At 38.9% G+C, this 20,422-nt stretch overlaps 1 protein-coding gene across 17 annotated transcripts in view; it reads left to right on the forward strand.

Moving 5' to 3' along the window:
- LOC123381494 overlaps positions 1-19,357 on the forward strand; it is a 57,191-nt gene extending 37,834 nt beyond the window's left edge. For 5 of the 17 annotated variants that reach the window (XM_045042642.1, XM_045042648.1, XM_045042650.1 and 2 more), the window contains one exon: positions 18,967-19,357. Coding sequence is in view for 3 of the 17 variants with exons in the window: in XM_045042649.1 (XP_044898584.1) it covers positions 18,967-18,990 (24 nt within the window). In the remaining 14 variants the exon portion in view is untranslated. Of the gene's footprint in view, positions 1-690; positions 726-1,739; positions 2,179-3,138; positions 3,234-3,931; positions 3,992-6,882; positions 7,074-9,134; positions 9,217-14,128; positions 14,359-14,537; positions 14,607-16,373; positions 16,418-18,966 lie in introns of those variants that run through there. The other 12 variants (XR_006588549.1, XR_006588553.1, XM_045042643.1 and 9 more) reach the window with 10 other exon arrangements.
- Positions 19,358-20,422: the final 1,065 nt, after the last annotated feature.

Genomic DNA, 20,422 nt, shown 5'->3' on the forward strand with positions numbered 1-20,422 from the left:
GCCCCGGAAGACTTTCAGGTCAGCTTCAATTTACTGGCTGTGCCTGAATTGATGCCTTGGGCCAAGTTAAAAAAAAATAAAAAGTTTTAAAAACAGAAACTCAAGGATGAAGCCATTTGGCTTTCTCATATATATATGGTTTATTTATTTCAATTGACTTAGTAAAGGACCCCTAAATTTAGGGCATAATTGAGATCAATATTGCAGGTTGCTCTCAAGGTCCTACTTGAGATACTTTTGCTGTAAAGATGCCTTGGCCAAGGGCCAAAGCCTGCTTATTCTTAGCAAGTCCTGCTTATAAGGTTGGCCTTAGGCTAGTTGTCTGAGAATTGTGATTTGGGAGGGTTCCCATTATTTGCAGAGCTGATAAGAATGACTTACTGTACCTAAAATGTCTGTGCAACCAATGTGGTTTATGCTGAATACCTACTTTCCTTCTGGGAATCTTTAGGCAGGGTGCCTACATGACCAGCCCCCAATAAAAACCTTGGGCATGGAGTGTCTAATGAGCTTCCCTCGTAGACAACATTTCATATGTGTTGTCACAACTTGTTGATGGCAGAAATAAGCATGTCCTGTGTGACTGTGCTGGGAGAGGACTTTTGGAAGCTTATGCGTGATTTCCTCCAGACTTTGCCCCATGTGCCTTTTCCATTTGCTGACTTTTTTTTTGTTTCCTTTCAAAAAAAGATACAAGTTTAGCTGTGAGTACAACTAACTACATGGTGAGTGTTTTCCATTCTCCTGGTGAGTCATTTGAATCTGGTGGGTAGTTTGGGTCTCCCCCACCCCAACAGGATTGTACTATGACATTGTAGTTGTGCAGCTCTAAAGAAAACTAATGAGGGGCGCCTGGGTGGCTCAGTCAGTTAAGTGTATGACTTTTGGTTTCAACTCAGGTCATGATCTTGCGGTTTGTGAGTTCAAGCCCCGCATTGGGCTATGCTCTGACAGTGTGGATCTTACTTGGGATTCTCTCTGTCTCTTTCTCTGTCCCTCCACTGTTCATGTTGCCTGTCCCTTTCTCCAAATATAAATAAACAAATGAGAAAAAATGAAAACTATGCATGGAAAAGGGAACTCTGCTCATTGGGTATAGATGTGAGTTGTGGTGCTTGCTCTAAAAACACCTCCCAAATGTTACGTTTTCATTGACTCATGACATTAGTCAGTAGGCTTGCAGTATAGTCTGGGACATGGCAGTAGGAAAATTAGATGATCAAGTCTCAGACTTGGTGGGGACAAACATTATGGCAGAAGAATGCACAAGACCCATGCCTTCTGTTCACAACCCATGTGGATGCCTATGGGAAAGGACTGTTGGAGGATAAACAGAAATGCGATCAACAAGCTGATTTGGCCTGAACTTCCCAAGTAAGGACTGTAGCCACATGGATATACTATCACAGAGGGAATCGCAATCCATTTACAAGTCAAGACTGGGCGTGAAAATAAGCTGTTGTGATTTTAGCACCTGAGACCAAGGAAGCCTGGCACACATGCTCAAACTGCTAACTACACACTTAAGTAGCAAGTGGAACTCAAGGACACATAATCTGGGGCACTGGTCTTGGCAAATGGACTATGTAATTAATCCTCTTATTCTTCGTCTCCCCCTACCCCCCGCTGCTTCCATGTCTACTTCCTGGGAAACTGGGGTACTGGGGTTTGTGAATATAAAAGAAGAGCCAGGGAGTGGAAGAATCTAACTTGGTGTTTTGTTGTGCTCCCAAACTAAGTTTCCTGGATTTGGACTGTTAATGGATGATGATAATGATCATGGATATGGAATGACAACTCTAAAGTGCTCCTAGTCTGGCCCAGAGGATGGGAGGTGTTCTAGGGTGTTACATGTTGGACAAGAAAGAAACTGCTGAGCCACCTGGAAATGATTCTGGACATATGGTGTGAGTAAGACATGGGAGCACTGGTAAAAGGGTGACATTATTGCTGTGGGGACTAATACTGAGCATATGGCTATAGCAGCACAACAACAATCTTGGCTGCTGGGGAGACTTGGGGTTATCAAGGAATAATTAATCTCTCTCAGTTCTTGTCTACAGAGCAGCTGGCCAATTTATTTTATTATTTTAAAAATATGTTTATTTATTTTGAGACAGTATGTTGCATGTGTGCACATGAGCAGGGGAGGGGCAGAGAGAGAGAGAGAGAGAGAGAGAGAGAGAGGGAATCCCAAGAAGGTTCTGCACTGTCAGCACAGAGCCCCAGGAGGGGCTCTATCTCATGAACTATGAGATCATGACCTGAGCTGGAATCAAGAGTCAGACGCTTAACTGGCTAAGCCACCCAGGCACCCCATATCTGGCCAATTTAATGGAGATGGCCACTACCAGCCTCAACGTGATGGATGGCCAGTGGGAAATATTAATCTAAGAACTTTCAGAAACGTCCCAGTAGCTTCTGACTCCAGGAGTTAACAGTCTGCACTCAAGACAACAGAATAAGATCAACTTTCTGGACATTGATTGGATTTCCTTTAACCTCATCCTATTTACATACTATTGCACCTGCTCTGAATTTAACTGATTGTTGAATCTACATTGCCTGTTAGGATATCTGGTGGGGTGGCCTATATTGTAAAAAGAGCTTGGTTGGTGATGTGAAAGGTTAGGAGGTAGAGTTATATGGTAACTGCTCCGTGCAAGTGTCCTTTTGTGTATTCATTCAGACAAGACCATAGACAAGGCTTATGCTCAGTTCATTTAAGTTTTGGTAGAGTGACTCGTAACAGGAGAGAATGGCAGGCTTGTGAGGAACATGGCCATTTCTTACCCACCTCTTTATCTTCCCTTGAGGCTGTGATGAGACAATTTCTCATTACCTTCCAGGTTCTAGTGAGATATAAGTGTTTCTGCCTCGAAATTCCCCTCTTCCCCCTACTTTAGGGTAGATGTAGGCTATAGGGTATAGATATATACTATAATACTCCAAACTGCTGAGTATGACATTGGCTTATCAGAAACAGAGCTCCCCATTGCCCATGTTGCATTATCTGACGTCTTCTGTTTTGGCATCCGATGGGGCAAGGGACACAGTGAATTGGCACCTTTGCTGATCTTAGTATTGTTGTCTGTGTAAGAAACTACTTATCTAAACAGGCTCATTTTTCTTTACCAGGTGAATCTCTCAGCCTTGCTTGACAGCAATCATGACAAATGCTCTGGACTCACCCATATGCACTTGTGTGAGAGAAAAGGTCCAAGGCCAAAGAGGTGTGGCCTTCTTCCTCCTCCCAATTCAGTTTAAAGACTAGTTATAGTTGAGTAATGTCAGAAAAGTGATTAGAATTAGTTTTGGTTTTTATTACTACAAAAAATTTGTATGTTTAAAAGTAAGGTGTGGAGGCGCCTGGGTGGCGCAGTCGGTTAAGCGTCCGACTTCAGCCAGGTCACGATCTCGCGGTCCGGGAGTTCGAGCCCCGCGTCGGGCTCTGGGCTGATGGCTCAGAGCCTGGAGCCTGTTTCTGATTCTGTGTCTCCCTCTCTCTCTGCCCCTCCCCCGTTCATGCTCTGTCTCTCTCTGTCCCAAAAATAAATAAACGTTGAAAAAAAAAATTTATAAAAAAAAAAAAAAGTAAGGTGTGTTCATGATGACTTTTTAACAGACTAATTCTTGGCTCCAGTTTTTGAAACTGCCCACTGGTTTGTATCTGGAGAATAATCTGGGACATCTTAGTGTTTAACTTTTCTTTTTTGGCAGTGTGTCCAGTGTCTTGTTGTCGTTTTTAAATCTTGTTTTTTCGTTCATTAACCAGTGAGCAGACTTAGAGGACAGATTGATTCTACTTCCTAGATTTAGTTTAGAAAGCATAGGCTTCACCTGATGCTCTTAAGAAACCATATTGCAAATGCCTGATTTAATAACATACTCTACTTTTTGAAATTTGCCTTTTCTCTCCACCCTTGAATAGGTCCAGTATTTGATGAAACTCATGAAAGTGAGTGGAACCTCACTTGTCCCTCTTTTCTAGGTACAATGCATATATGATTGTGATTTTTAAAGTAATTTGTTTGCTATTTCCTTATTTATTTGAAGTTAATTTCTAACTTTTTAAATTTATAATGAAGAAAAATATTACATCTTTTGAAATATACTCAAGGAATTGAGTTTGTAATTTGAACAATTTTCATTGTTGGCACCCTTGAGTGGCTCAGTGGGTTGTGAGCCCAACTCTTGATTTCAGCTCAGGTTGTGATCTAATGTTTGTGAGACTGAGCCCTGCGTTGGGCTCTGCACTGACAGCATGGAGCCTGCTTGGGATTCTCTCTCTCCTCAGCTCCCTGCCCCTCCCCAACTCACTTTCTCTCAAAAATCAATAAACTTAAAAAATATATAAAGAATTTTATCCTATTAAAAAAAATGTTTGGTGGCACCTGGGTAGCTCAGTCGGTTAAGCGTCCAAGTCTTGATTTTGGCGAAAGTCCTGATCTTGTTTTGTGAGTTCAAGACCTGCATGGGGCCCTGCACAGGCAGCACAGAGCCTGATTGGGATTCTCTCTCTCCCTCTGTCTCTCTGCCCCATTCTCACTCATGATGTCTTTGTCTCTCTCAAAATAAATACATAAAACTTAAAAAAAAATTTTTAAAGTTTCATTGTCAAAAAAAAGTAAGTGTAGCAACCATTCTATAGTTCCAATATGTAAGTGTATGCATATATATGTATATTAGAATTCTGGGAGAACACAGAAGAAACTAGTAATAGAGGTGAAGGAATTGATTGGTGATGTTGAAATGGGAACTGGGTACACATAGCAAGACTGTAGAGTTCAGAGGAAACAACCAGACTATATATTGCCCATGTATATCATTTTTAAAAATTTTTTTAACGTTTATTTATTTTTGAGACAGAGAGAGGCAGAGCATGAACGGGGGAGGGTCAGAGAGAGAGAGGGAGACACAGAATCTGAAACAGGCTCCAGGCCCTGAGCAGTCAGCACAGAGCCTGACACGGGGCTCGAACTCATGGACCACGAGATCATGACCTGAGCCGAAGTCAGATGGTTAACCGACTGAGCCACCCAGGCGCCCCTCCATGTATATCATTTTATAGTTTTTAACATGATAATACCTGTTGAATACTTAATTTAAAATTAAAATAGATTATATTATTTTTATAATTTGATAAATATCTATTTCCTTAGAAAGTTTTGAGAATTTCTTTATGATGGCTCTCTAAATAAGTTTGTAAGATAGCATTCAAGTTAATTAAGAAGGCATCAGACCAATTTATTTATTTATTTTTATTTAAAATTCTTTTTTTCATTTTTAGATAGAGAGCATGAGATAGAGAGTAGGCAGAGGGGGAGAGAGAGAGAGAGAGACTTTTTTTTTTTTTTTTAGTATTTATTTTTGAGAGAGGGCATGCACGCATTAGCGGGGAATGGGCAGAGAGAGGGGGACAGAGGATCCAAAGCAGGCTCTGCTCTGGCAGCAGCAAGTTCAATGTCAATGTTGGATGCTCAACAGACTGAACGTCCTGGTGCCCAAAGAGAGACAGAGAGAGAAGAGAAAGAGAAAGAGAGAGAGAGATAATCTTTAGCAGGCTGCACACTAAGTGTGGAGCCCACCACTCTAGGATCATGACCTGAGCTGAAATCTAGAATTAGACACTCAACCAACTGAGCCACCCAGGTATCCCTACACCAGTTTATAACAAGTACAAGTAATGTAATGTGAACATGGGCCTTAACTAAATACAGCTCACTTGGTTTGGGAGCATAATTTGTTCCAGAAACAGTCTTATAATCCAAAGCACTTGTATATTAATGTGAATTTCCCCATAAGAAATAATGAAAACTCAGATTCGTTTCACAACCCAAAAATATTCATATAAAATTATTATAATATTGTCATATAACATAAAATAATAAAGAAAATACAAAATATAAAGAAAAATAAACAAATTAACCTGCACTTATGTTTGAAAACCTTTGTGGCTGGTGTGAGAGAGACTAGAGAGAGGAGGGTAATTATGTAGGACAACTTTCACTATCGCTGAAGGAATCATTGCTATCTATTGGGTCAATGGATCTTTTTCTTTTTGTACAACTTTAACAAGGAACCTATCCAATAACACTCGCTTTGCCTCCTTTTGAGGATTTTGCAGAAATGTGACATTGCATTGTCGTTAAACAGATTCATTGCTTGCACTGTTACAGCCTTATTGGGTAGTGCTTTTCTACAAAATTTTGCACTGTTTCCCACATTTTACACATCTCCCTAATCTCATTTGAAGTGAGGGATTCCTCCACCTTTATCTCCTCCTCTGCAGATGAGATCTCCTCTGTAACCTCTTGCTGTTGCTCGCAATGCAGATCCATCAGTTTGTTGGTGGTCAGCTCCTGGCCATGTTCCTCCACCAGCTTTTCAATGTTGTCCTCATTCACCTCCAGTCCCATGGTCTTCCCCAAGGACACAATTTCATTGACAACTGGCAGCTCCTGTTCACGAGCAAGCCCCTCTAAGTTATGTCCAAGAACGCAATCAGGCCAGTTTTCTCCAAGCAGAATTCAGGGTTCTCTTGGTGACCCCATCCTAGGTTTTATCAGTGAACTTGAGGCAGCTTCTAATATGGAAATAATTTTTCCAAAACCCTCGGAGGGTAAGGTTTTTTTCCTTCAGTCACCTCGAAGAATCGCTGAAATAGTGCTTTGCTTTAAAGCTTTTTGAAATTCAAAATGACCTGCTGATCCATGGGCTGGAGGATTGGAGTGATGTTGGGAGGAAGGAATTTGAGCTTAATGAGCTCGAATTCCTCCAGTAAGTCAGCCTCAAAGCCTGGAGGATGAGGAAGAGCATTATCCATAGGCAGCAAGGCTTTGAGTGGCCGACTCTTTTCTAAAAGCTATTTCTTCCCTGCAGGATCGAAGACCTCATTGATCCACTTAACAAACAAGATATGAGTAACCCAAGCTTTGCTGTTGGACCTTCACATAATGTTTAACTGGCTCTTCTGCACCTTGCATTTCTTGAAGGCTCATGGATTCCCGGAATGATACACAAGCAAAGGCTTGACTTTGAAATCCCCACTTGCATTAGCATAACACATGAGGGTGAGATGGTCTTTCATGGATTTGTGACCGAGCATTGCATTCTCTTCTTCTGTAATATAGGTCCTCTTTGGTATCTTTTTCCCAAAAAGCCCCACCTCATCACAGTTAAAAACTTGCTCTGGCAGGTAACATTCAGAAACCATGATCTTTTGGAACTTAGGAGTGAATGCCTCAGCTGCTTAGTGTCCGAACTCGCAGCCTCTCTGTGCCTCACAACACTATGGATGCCACTTCTCTTCTTAAAGTTATCAGACCATCCCGTTTGCCTTGAAGGCTTCTTCATTTTCTGTTGCTGTACGTGGCAGTTTACTTATGAGGTTGCTGTACCAGGCCTTTGCCTTCTTGCAGATAAATTTCTCGGTCACAGTATCACCTGCTAGTTACTTCTTGTTTATCCAAACCAGAAGCAACTTTTCTATATCTTCCAGAACATATGGCCATTGCTTTGATATTCTTGTGACTCCTTTTGCTGCATCTAGCCCCCTTATTTCTTCTTTCTTCTTCAATACCGTGCAAATGGTCAATATAGACTTATAAAATCTTGCAATTTCAGCCACTCACATACCTTGTTCATGTTTCTCAATGATTTCACTAACTTCCACCATAATCATCTTCTTACTGCCTTTCTTTTCAACCTTTTTCTACATGGGGGTCATTGTATACATTCACATGGATGTTGACTACAGTACAGTATTAATAAACTCTTGTCATATACTGCATTTAATGGAACTGGCAATAAGGCAGCAGAGGAAAGGGTTTGTATCTGGAGGCAGCCTGGCCTAGAATGAAAAAAAAAAACATTCCTAAGCTTACTCCTGTATGGAAAAGCAAAGGACTGTCCATAGGTGCTTTGAAGTGACAAAAAAATACTCTAGTGCCAGTTGTAGGCACCTTCCAATGTTCTGAAAAATCACTGATTTCTGCCAAACACCGTGGCCTGAGACCAAGCATCTGAGCATGGGAGAGATAACCCACAATTCCGCAGAAAGAGAGAGAGAGAATCATTGGCTCAGTTGTGATCATGTGACGTTTGGCATCACGTACTACCTGTATTGCAAGACTTCGCTCATTTATCAAGTTAAAATTTATTAGAAACGTTTCCTTGTGTCTTGCAGAACACTCACAGACAAGTTGCTCTCAATCCAAGGTTCTACTGTACTTCGATCTTTGGTCCGGTCCAGAGATAAAATTTTGAAAGAAGTGCATTGCCCTGAATTGCAGACCCAAGGATAGCTTGGTCATGAGGGCTAGGGCAGAGTGAGAGAGGGAAGAAAGGTAGGCGACAAGGTCAGAGAGACAATGGAATGGTCCCTTGCCTATAGCCTATGGTGATAGAAGTAGTTCCTTTGAAGCACCAACTTCAGACTGCAAAGTCCTTCCATGCTATAGACTCCTTTTACCTAAACCCTGTGGATACTAGACTCTTACCCAAGAACAAGGGGTAAGAGGCTGCACACTGTGGGTTATAATTTCCATTTGAAATTAAGATATATACTTTAGTGTGGCCTAACTTATTTTGCTCCCTGTAGAATCTAGCTAATGAAAGAGTTTTCTCACCAATTACTTCATGACTACTTGCTCATTCAGGACACATAGCTCCCCTTCTACCACCAACATTCTTCTATGTCAACCAAGTCAATGTGAAAGAAGACCATTTGAGGGTTGCAGAAATTCATTCAAGGTCTTTGGGATTGGGTACTAGTCAGAGGTCACACTGAGGAGAGCACTAAACACATCCCAGACATGTGAGGAATGATCCTGGTGCTTTCAGGAGCAGGCAGCCTAAGGCTGTGGCTCATATAGTTATTATAGTTATGAGCCACCGAAAAGCTCATGGAGACAGTGATTAATCCAATATTGCTATTTATCTATAAAACTCAATTTTTCAGATACAAGGATAAGGCTTGTGTTGTGACTTTTCCTTCTGGCCCTCATTCATCATCCTTCATTTGTTGGCAACCATTTATTGAACACTTAATAGATGGCAGGTATTATGCTAAGCACTCAACTTGCCTTATTAAGTCATCATAAGCTGCTATTATTATTATCCCCATTCTACAGAGAAGAAAACTGAGGTTCACAGAAAGTCTATATGATCAAGTTTCCACAATTCACAAGGAGTAGAACTGGGACATGAATCCAGGTATGTCTGACATCAGGTCTATTATTTTAATCAGTCTTCTTTACTACAAGAAATTACAAAGGAACTTCAAAGGAGCTCATAATTTGACAGAAAATTTAAGAGAGGCCCAAGTAAGATATAATTATGAGGCCTGGCCTCCATTTCACTCATGTTGGCATGTACATCTTTGGGGCAGGCCCACCTGCAGTAGGAACTCAAACATTTTGTGTTGAGAAGAAATGATACACATTGGTACCAGCATTCTTAGGACTTGCTATGTTCACCTCTGTGAATTTGGTGAATGTATCATAATGCAAAGGCCATTGGGAAAGCCACAACAGGGGCTCAGGAAAAGCAGGACACCAAGGTCAAATGGAGAGATTCTAGAAATAATCTGCAGATGTATTGACACAGATTTGGTCCTTGTGTAGATTTGAATGCTGTCTTTTTTTTCCCCTCTCTTTCAAAGCATTTATTGGTCTAAGAACTTAGGATCAATCACAGGTAGCCCCATTCCAGGCAGCCTGAATGCTCATCATTTCTCTCCTCTGCTTCCATTTTATGTCCATGCTATGCCTGGATGTCTGTTTCCTGCCTTCCCAATGTATTACAATTCTTCTATCTTACAATGACTATACATAAAGTTTCTATTTCTGAAAACTACAGTAATCCATTTTCAAAAATAAAAACAGTAGCTGATGCTACCCCCTCCCCCCATGAACAGTCTTTAGAGGCATACAGACCTGGGTTCAATCCTGGATTTTGCTGCTTCCTATCAGGAAACTTGCCAAGTTTATTTATCCTCTCTAAGATTCAGTTACTACTCCTGATAAATGGGTATTGTAAGTAAGAAAGTTCTAAACAGTAAAAATGATATGAAATTAAATCATGTATGAAAACCACCTAGCTCAATAACTGCCATATATATATGTCTATCCACATATATTTACATATATATGTGTGTATGTATATACATACATTCCTTAATATATTTCACTTTCTTCCTTTTTACTACTCAGCCAAATTGAGATAATCCTCTCTTTTACATCTGATAAAACCTCACATGTCTCACTTTCTACCTGCCCTGTGGTATTTCTGTAGTTGTCTTATTTTCTCTTCAGGACTACAATATCCTTAAGGAGAGAGGATTGCTTAGAATGTGTGACCCATTTCCCACTCCTTTACTTCTACCTCCCTCATCCTGCATTTATACAAAGTTCTTTATACACAGTATGTTCTTGTTAAAGACTTCTTCAAAACATGGTTAACATAAAAGAGAGGAAAGAAAAAATGAAAAGATAAAAGACAGTTGCATTAAAAAATTGATTGAAGTCATAAAAATGATTCAGATTCTTAACTACTACATTCTCTCTCCCAAATTGCAGTGATAAAATATAGCATATAGCTTTTTTTTTTTTAAGTTTATTTTGAGAGAGAGAGTGTGTGCGGCAGAGAGGGAGAGAGAGAGAATCCCAAGCAGGCTTTGCACCTTCAGCAGAGAGCCTGATGTGGGACTCAAACTCGTGAACCATGAGATCATGACGATGATGATATCATGACTCGAGCCGAAGTCAGATGCTTTAAGTGACTGAGCCACCCAGGTGCTCCCCCCTCCTTCCAGTTTTTTAAGAAAGTAAAAACTACTGCAGAAATGGATCTGGCTGTATGGGTTTCAGTGATTGGTGTTTATTTGTTTCTTTTCTCCCCCCATTGAAACCCTCCTAGGTACTTGCCCCCACCTTTTTGATGTTTATTTATTATTTTTGAGAGACAGAGCATGAGTGGAGGAGGGGCAGAGAGGGAGGAAGACACAGAATCCAAAGCACGCTCCAGGTTCTGAGCTGTCAACACAGAGCTCAAACCCATGAACTATGAGATGGTGACCTGAGCTGAAGTCAGATGCTTAACGAACTGAGCCACCCAGTCTCCCCAGTACTTGCCTCTTCTAATTTGGCTACCTGGCAGTGAGGTTTCCAAATATCTCAAGTACCAAAATATCTCAACTCTCACCTACGAAGAGGAAATCGGGATTCTGTGTCAACTGAGTAGGCTGCAGGATTGTAGAAAAAAACCCTAATTAATTTGTGACCCAGAAAATCCTGTCTAAAATCTGCCATCTAGTGTGGGCTTTACAGAATTACGTGTTATTGGACACATTAATCCTATGGTTAATTCTTCTTCCCTATGGATATGAAGTTTGAAATTTTAAATTGTCAAACAAAATGATCAAAAATAGCATTAAATTTGGATTCCCATTTGGTTTTAATTATAGTTGTATGTAGAGATAGAGACAGAGATAGAGATACTAGATAGATATATTGATATGCCAAACAGAGCTCTTGATCAGCATGGTAATGTGGTACAGGAAACCTTTAAATATAAAAATTACCTACTAATGAATTTTTATAACTGGTAATAAAAACAAGGAAACACATTCCCCTTGTTTTCCTTATTACTGGTAAATGTCATCCCTGATTGGAAAGTGTGAGTTTGTTGAGTACATTCTATTGTTCTAGGCTCTTTTCCTACCTACTTTAATTTCATTTAAACCTCATCTTTTGCTTTTTGAGTTAAAATATTACAATACCCATTTTACATATAAGAAAATTGACACCTAAAAGATGAAGTACTTGGTCTTCTATCACAGCTGGTTAGTAAAAGCAGGATTTGTACACATTGCTGTTAACTCATGCTCATGCTCTTTCATCTACTCCATAATGCCTGTTACAGTTTTTGAAATATTGAAAATAGTGTACAAACCTCCACTATGTAGCAGTAAACCCCTCTTTCATTTCTGATATTGGTAATTCATGAGTTCTCTCTTTTTTCTTTTTCAATCTTGCTATAAATTTATCAATTTTTTTTATCTTTTCAAAGAACTACTTTTGGTTATATTGATTTTCTGTTTTCAATATTATTTCTGCTCTTGTCCCTTCTTTTCTTCTGATTGCTTTGGGTTTATTTTGTTCTTTTTCTGTTTTTCTTTTTTTAAGTTTCTTAAGTCTTAAGGTTTAAGGCTTAAGTATTAAGGCTTTCTTTTTTTTTTTTTTTCTAATATAGGCATTTAATGCTATAAAATCTCCCCTAAACACTGCTTTAAGTGCATTCTAAAAATTTTGTCATATATTTTCATTTTCCTTTAGTTTAAAACACTTTCCAGTTTCACTCAAATTTCATTTTCATCCAAATTAAAATCTTTTTTAATTTGAAATTTCCTTGATGTATAAACTATTTAGAAGTATGTTGTTTAATGTCCAAGTGTTTAGAGATTTTTCTGTTATCTTTCTGTTACCAATTTCTATTTTAATTCCATTATGATCAGATAATATAGTTTGAATGATTTTTTTTTTTTATTTAAAAAAAAAATTTTTTTCAACGTTTATTTATTTTTGGGACAGAGAGAGACAGAGCATGAACGGGGGAGGGGCAGAGAGAGAGGGAGACACAGAATCGGAAACAGGCTCCAGGCTCTGAGCCATCAGCCCAGAGCCCGACGCAGGGCTCGAACTCACGGACTGCGAGATCGTGACCTGGCTGAAGTCGCTTAACCGACTGCGCCACCCAGGCGCCCCTGAATGATTATTTTTTTAATGTCTGTTTATTTATTTTGTGTGAGAGAGAGAGCATGTGCACGAGTTGGGGAGGGGCAAGAGAGGAAAAGAGAGAATCCCAAGCAGGCTCCATGCTGTCAGTACAGAGCCCAATGCGGGGCTCAATCCGTGAGATCATGACCATGATCTCATGTGATCACAAACCGTGAGATCATTTCCTGAGCCAAATTAAGAGTCAGATGCTTAACTGACTGAGCCACCTAGGCACTCCAGTTTGAATGATCCTAATCCCTTTACATTTATTAAGATTTGGGGGCAGGGAAGTTGTGGGGGGAAATTTATTGACATTTTTTTAATGTTTATTTATCAAGAGAGAGAGAGAGCATGAGGGAGGGACAGAGAGAGGAGAGGGAGAATCCCAAGTAGGCTCCATGCTATCAGGGTAGAGCCCAACAGCGGGCTTAATCCCATGAACCATGAGATCACGACCTGAGCAGAGATCAAGAGTTCAACTCTTTTTTTTTTTTAATTTATTTTTGACAGAAGAGAGAGAGAGACAGAGCATGAGTGGGGGAGGGGCAGATAGAGGGAGACACAGAATCTGAAGCAGACTCCAGGCTCTGAGCTGTCAGCACAGAACCTGATGTGGGGCTCGAACTCATGGATAGTGAGATCATGACCTGAGCCGAAGTCGGACGCTCAACCGACTGAGCCACCCAGGCACCCCAAGAGTTCAAGTCTTAACCTACTGAGACACCTAGGCGCCCGTAAGATTTGTTTTTATCACATACACACACACACACACATACACACACACATACACAGACACACACACATTTGTTTTATCACAAATCTTTGATGGATGTTTCATGTACACTTGAAAAGAAATGTACCCTGCTGTTGTTGGATAGAGTATTCTGTAAATGTCAATTAAATCCAGGTTAATGGTGTTCAGTCCTTCAGTGTCCCTGCTGAACATCTGTCTACTGGTTCTATCAACAAGATAGGAATGTTGACATTTCCATCTATAGTTGTGTGTTTTTCTATTTTTCCTTTCACTTTTTTTAGTTTTTACTTCATATATTTTGAAGCTTTGTTGTTAGATGCACCCACATTTAGGATTTTTATGTCTTCTTTATGAATTGAGTCTTTTATCATTATGTAATGTTCCTTAGTGGTACCTAGCTTCTGAAATGACTCCTAACGATTCCCAACTCCTGTTACTTGCACCTGTATGTAATCGTCTCCTCTTGAATATAGGCTGGACCTGGTGACTCACTTTTAATGAACAGAGTATGGCAAAAAAATGATGAGCCATCTCTTCCAAGATTAGTTTTATAAATTATTGTTACTTTTTTTTTTTGCTTGCACTTTCTCTCTAGGTTTTGTTTTGTTTTGTTTGTTTTTGTTTTGTGCCCTTACTCTGATGATGACATACCGTGAGCAACCTTATGGAAAGGCCCATATGGCAAGGAGCTGAGTGTGGCTGGCCTCTGGCAAACAGCCAGTGAGGAACTGAGGCCCTCCCTCTAACAGCCTGGGAACAACTGAATCCTGCCAACAACATCATGAGTGGGTTTGGAAGCAGATCCTTCTTTGGTTAAGGCTTCAGGTGAGACCACAGCCCTAGCTGACCTTTGATTGCAGCCTTGCTAGAGACCCTGAAGCACAAAATTTAGCTAAGCCATAAGGAGATTCCTGACCAACAGTAACTGTAAGATAATAAATGTGTGTTATGGACCACTTGGGTGACTCAGTTGGTTAAACATCTGACTCTTGATTTTGGCTCAGGTCATGATCTCCCAGTTGTGAGATGAAGCCTTGCATCTGGCGCTGAGCTGAGCGTGGATCCTGCTTAAGGTTTTCTCCCTCTCCCTCTGCCCCTCCCTTGCTTGTACTTGCTCTCTTTTTAAAAAAAAAAAAAAGAAATAAAATAAAAGTGTGTTGTTTTAGGTCACTAAATTTGGGGGTACTTCATTATATAGCAAGAAGTAACTAATATACCTACCTGGTAATTTTCTTTGCTCTGAAGTCTACTTTTGCCTTTAATATAGCTGTTCCAGCCTCCTTTTCTATTAGAGTTTACATTTCCCCCCACCCTTTAAATTTTAACATATCTATATCATTATATTTGAAGTGACTTTCTAGTAGACAGCGTATAGCTGGGTCATGTTTTTTAATTTATTCTGACAATCTCTTTTAATTGATGTGTATAGAGCATTTAGAGTTGTATGATTATTGATATTTAAATTTCAATTCCTTATCGTCATTTTATTATTTGTTCTCTCTTTATTTTCTCTGTTTTTCATTCCTTGGTTATCCCTTCCCTACTATCATCTGGAAAATTAGAACAGTTTTTGATATTCCATTTTAATTTATTGATTGCATTTTAGCTGTATCTTTTTGTATAGTTTTGTGGAGAAGTTGCTCCAGAGATTTTGATGTACATACTTAACTTTTCGGTTTCCTTAGAATGAGTATTTTATCATTCAAATGGACCCACCATTTAGGTTCTTTTACCTTTCTTCTTTTATGTTATAGTTATCTTATATATTACATCTATGTATATTGAAAACTCATTAAAACAATGTTTTAATTTTTGTTTTCAACCATAAAAAATATTTTAAACAAATAAAAAATAATCTATTCTATTTATACTTATGTTATTCTTCCTTCCTTTCTGATGTTCCCAGTTTCCCTCTGACATTAGTTTCCTAATATCTGAACTTCCTTTAGAAATTTTTAAGAGCAGTTTTTTTCAACAAATTCTCTTAGTTTCCTTTTATCTGAGTATGTCTTTATTTCATCTTCATTCCTGAAAGATGTTTTCACTTGATACAGAATTCTGAGTTATCATCTCTTCTGTTTTTTTCTCTTTTTGGCACTTTAAACTTCTAAAATGAGTTTTTTAATGTTTATTTATTTTTGAGAGAGAGAGAGCAACTGGGGGGGGGCACAGAGAGAGGGAGACAGAGGATCCCAAGCAGGCTTTGTGCTGTCAGCACAGAGACCAATGCTGGGCTCAAACTCACAAACCATGAGATCGTAACCTGAGCCAAAGTCAGATGCTTAACCAACTGAACCCCCAGGCACCCCTCTTTTTGGCACTTTAGCCCTGGGTGTCATATTTAGGAGATGAATCACTGGGTTTTACTTCTGAAGCCAAGACTATACTGTGTTAACTAACTTGAATTTAAATTAAAAAAAAAAATCTTATACTCCTTCTGCCTCCACAGTCATTTGAATCTTTGTCTATCTATTTATTAGTAATACACTGTTAGTCTCTGGCTATCTTCAAGATTGTCTTGGGGCACCTGGGTGGCTCAGTCAGTTGAGTGTCCGATTTTGGTTCAGGACATGATTTCAACAGTCTGTGAGTTTAAGCCCCACGTCAGGCTCTATGCTGACAGCTCAGAACCTGGAGCCTGCTTCAGATTCTGTGTCTACCTCTCTCTCTGCCCACCTCCCCCCCCCCCTCACGCTCTGTCTGTCTGTCTGTCTTTCTCTCAAAAATAAACTTAAAAAAATATTGTCTTTAGTTTTCAGCAATTTGATTGTAGCATATTTAATTCATGTTCATTTGTATTTTTAAAAAGAATTTTTAACGTTTATTTATTTTTGAGACAGAGAGAGACAGAGCATGAATGGGGGAGGGTCAGAGAGAGAAGAAGACACAGAATCTGACACAGGCTCCAGGCTCTGAGCTGTCAGCACAGAGCCCAACGTGGGGCTGGAACTCATGGACTGCCAGATCATGACCTGAGCCGAAGTTGGACGCCTAACTGACTGAGCCACCCAGGCGCCCCTCATTTGTGTTTTTTGTTTAGGGTTTGTTGACATTGAATCTGTAAGTTGTCGTCTTTTGCCAAATTTGGTAATTTTTTAGAAAAAAAATATATATAGTAACACAGTTTTTCTCCTCTTTTTCTGAAACTCCAATGACATGAATGTTAGTCCTTTTTGTACTGTTCATGGACCCATGAGGTTCTGTTCACTTTTGGCTGAGAAGGGATTTCTTTTTTCTCTGTTGTTCAATTAGGATAATTTCTATTGATCTGTCCTCAAGTTCATTGGCTCTTTCCTCTGTCACTTACATGCTTCTGTAAGGTGTTTTTGTTTACTTGTTTAGTTTTTGTATTTTCAGTTCAAATTTTTAAATGTTTTATCTAATTTGTTTAAAGAATAGTACTATCTGGGAATGCAAGCTGGTGAACCCACTCTGGAAAACAGTATGGAGGTTCCTCAAAAAACTAAAATAGAACTACCCTATGACCCAGCAGTTGCACTACTAGGCATTTATCCATAGGATACAGGTGTGCTGTTTCGAAGGGACACATGCACCCCCATGTTTGTAGCAGCACTATCAACAATAGCCAAAGTATGGAAAGAGCCCAAATGTCCATCGATGGATGTATGGATAAAGAAGATGTGGTATATATACACACAATGGAGTATTACTCAGCAATCAAAAAGAATGAAATCATGCCATTTGCAACTATGTGGATGGAACTGGAGGGTATTATGCTAAGTGAAATTAGTCAGAGAAAGACAAAAATCATATGACTTCACTCATATGAGGACTTTAAGAGACAAAACAGATGAACATAAGGGAAGGAAACAAAAATAACATAAAAACAGGGAGGGGGACAAAACAGAAGAGACTCACAAATATGAAGAACAAACTGAGGGGTTGTGGGAGGGAAGATGGGCTAAATGGGTAAGGGGCACTGAGGAATCTACTCCTGAAATCATTGTTGATATGCTAACCAATTTGGATGTAAATTTAAAAAAAATTTACAAATTAAAAAAAAAAAGAATAGTACTATCTTCTAGTATATTTGTTTTCCAATTTCTCTTTTTCCCTATGTCTCATGACCCATTTTCACTGCCCCAGCTGGGTAGATGCACAGTTGTCTGCCAGCCACAGCTGGCGTTAGCTATGGTAAACTATGTGCTCAAGTGAGATATCAAATCCAGTAAAGAATTTACCACAAGTTTCCTCTACTTTATGTAAATTTTCGCCTCTTCTGCAATGTCTGTCCAGATATGTTTCTTCTCAAAGTTTAAATCTCTCTTCTGAGATGTTTGAATATATACATCTCATTAGGGCAGTTTAAATTTGGGAGGAAGATGCTTTAGTTTTACTTCAAAGTTCATTATACACTATCAGAAGCCTTAATTTTTATCCTTTTGATAAATTATAGTTATTTTATATTTGAATGTTTGGGCTGTTGCCCTCTGGCTAAGAGGGTGGCTGGGAAATGACTGCTTCTCAAGATAACCTGCTAAAAGTATCCTCTTCATCTTTTTTTAACTTTTTTAATGGAGATATAAGTGGCATATAACATTGTATAAGTTTAGGGTGTATAATGTGTTATGCAACATAATTATATATATATATACACATATATATATACATATATATACGTATATATATATATGTATATATATGTGTATATATATAGTGGTGAGAACATTTAAGAGGTAGTCTCTTAGCAACTTTCAAGTTATAATACAATATTGTTAACTATAATCATGATACCGTGTATTAGATCGTTAGAACTTACTCATCTTCTAATTGCTGAGCTTGTTCCCTTGGACTAACATCTCCCCAATTCCCTCACTCTCTTTCCAAATCCTCCCCCCGAAAATTTCTATTTTGTGTCTGTTTATATTTTCTATTTCTTTGCTAAGAGTTTCTACCTTTCCATTCATTTCAAGAGTGTTTGCCCTTACTTCTTGGCAAACTTTTTAATAATAGCTGCTTTACAGTCATTGTCAGGTAATTCTAATATGTATACAGTCTCAGTTTTGGCATATATCCATTGTCATTTCCCATGTAAAAACCAAGATTTTCAGGGTTCTTCTTATGTCAAGTAAGTTTACTTTGTATCTGAGAGATTTTGAACATTAATATTGAGACTCTGTGTGTTATTTGAATCCTATAGACTATGTTGATATTTTTGCTTTAGCAGGCCTGGGGGGAATATAATTGTGGGGGCAGGGAGGGGCAGGTGGATGATAAACCCAACTCAGTTCTCTGGTACTGATTTCTGTTCTTCTGCAATTCCAGCTATTATTTACTTTTCATTGTCTTCAGACTATTCCACACATTCTATCTAGGTTTTTTAGCTGGATCAGGGGAAGAGAAATAGTAGAGTGCAGTTACTACTTTTTACCCTGAACCTGAACTCACTGTGTCTTTTTTTCTTTTTTACAGATAAACTTGATGCAAATTTGCTGAACATCTACTACCACAAGGAATGACCAATAGTGTTAATATTTTTTTGTCTTAAACCCAATCCTACATCATTAATTGTGTGAAATAAAGCCACCATAGAAACTCCCATATCATAGAGTATCATGGGGACTTAATTTTTTCTAATTACTGATGTAATATGTGTGGGGTTCAGAGATTTTGAAAAATATAGCCAATATGTAAGAGGAGCCATTGCTAAAATTTGGTTATAGAGTTTCTAAGATTTTGTTCTTTGTTTATATGTACAGATTTTAAGCAAATGTAGAAACATATTGCTTTGTTACTTTTTCTTTAACATAATAATACTGTATATTGACCAGTGTTTTCTGTGACAGTAAATACTAATGTTTAATGTTTTTATTTATTTTTGAGAGAGAGAGAGAGAGAGAGAGAGAGAGAGAGAGAGAGAGAGAGAGAGACTGAGCACAAGCAGGGGAGGGGCAGAGACAGAGGGACACACAGAATCCGAAGCAGGCTCCAGGCTCTGAGCTGTCAGCACAGAGCCTGATGTGGGGCTTGAACCACAAACCATAAGATCATGACCTGAGCTGAAGTCAGATGCCCAACCAACTGAGCCACCCAGCGCCCCCCCCCCCTTTTTAAGTAGGCTCCATGCCCAGCACACGGTTTGAACTCATATCCCTGAGATCAAGAGCAGATGCTCTATTGATTGAGCCAGCGAGGTGCCCCAGATTTATCATTTTTGACATTGTGCCATATTTGCCTTATGTCTCTCTCCCTTTCTTTCTCTCCATACACACACTCTCTCTCTCTCTCTCTCTCTCTCTCTCTCTCTCTCACACACACACACACACACACACACACACACACACACACACACATTTATGTTTTTTCAACCATTTGAGGCTAGGTTGCGTAAGTCATATTTCCTTTCCCCTGAAAACTTTAGTGTATTTCTAAGAAAAAGAATATTTTCTGACACAACTACAGTACAGTTACCAAACTTAGGAAACTTAACATTAATAAAATACTTTCATTTTATCAGTGCTCTATAGTTGTATCTGCTCTACACTCTATATCCCAAATTAATTGTCCTAATTCCATTATGACATTTATTATTATTTTTTGTATTTATTGGTCCAGGACTACATATTGCATTTAGTTATTATTTCTTTTAATCTTCCTTTGATTTGGAATACTTTTCCAGTCTTAGTCTTTCATGACATTAGCGTTTTTGCAGCATACAGCTTAGTAGTTTTACAGAATGTGTTTCAGTTTGAGTTTGTGTGATATCCTTCAGTAGGATGCTACATCTAGATCTAAACAAGAAAAATGAAGCTGAAATAGCATCAATCACGAATATGGCTTTCATCAAAAGATATTCTTGTAGAAAAAAATTGTGCTACCAAAGGATCACCCAATATGAAAATAACAAGGGATCAAGAGGAATAAACAA

The sequence above is a fragment of the Felis catus genome, chromosome D4, assembly GCF_018350175.1.
Source record: "Felis catus isolate Fca126 chromosome D4, F.catus_Fca126_mat1.0, whole genome shotgun sequence".
Lineage (NCBI taxonomy): Eukaryota > Metazoa > Chordata > Mammalia > Carnivora > Felidae > Felis > Felis catus.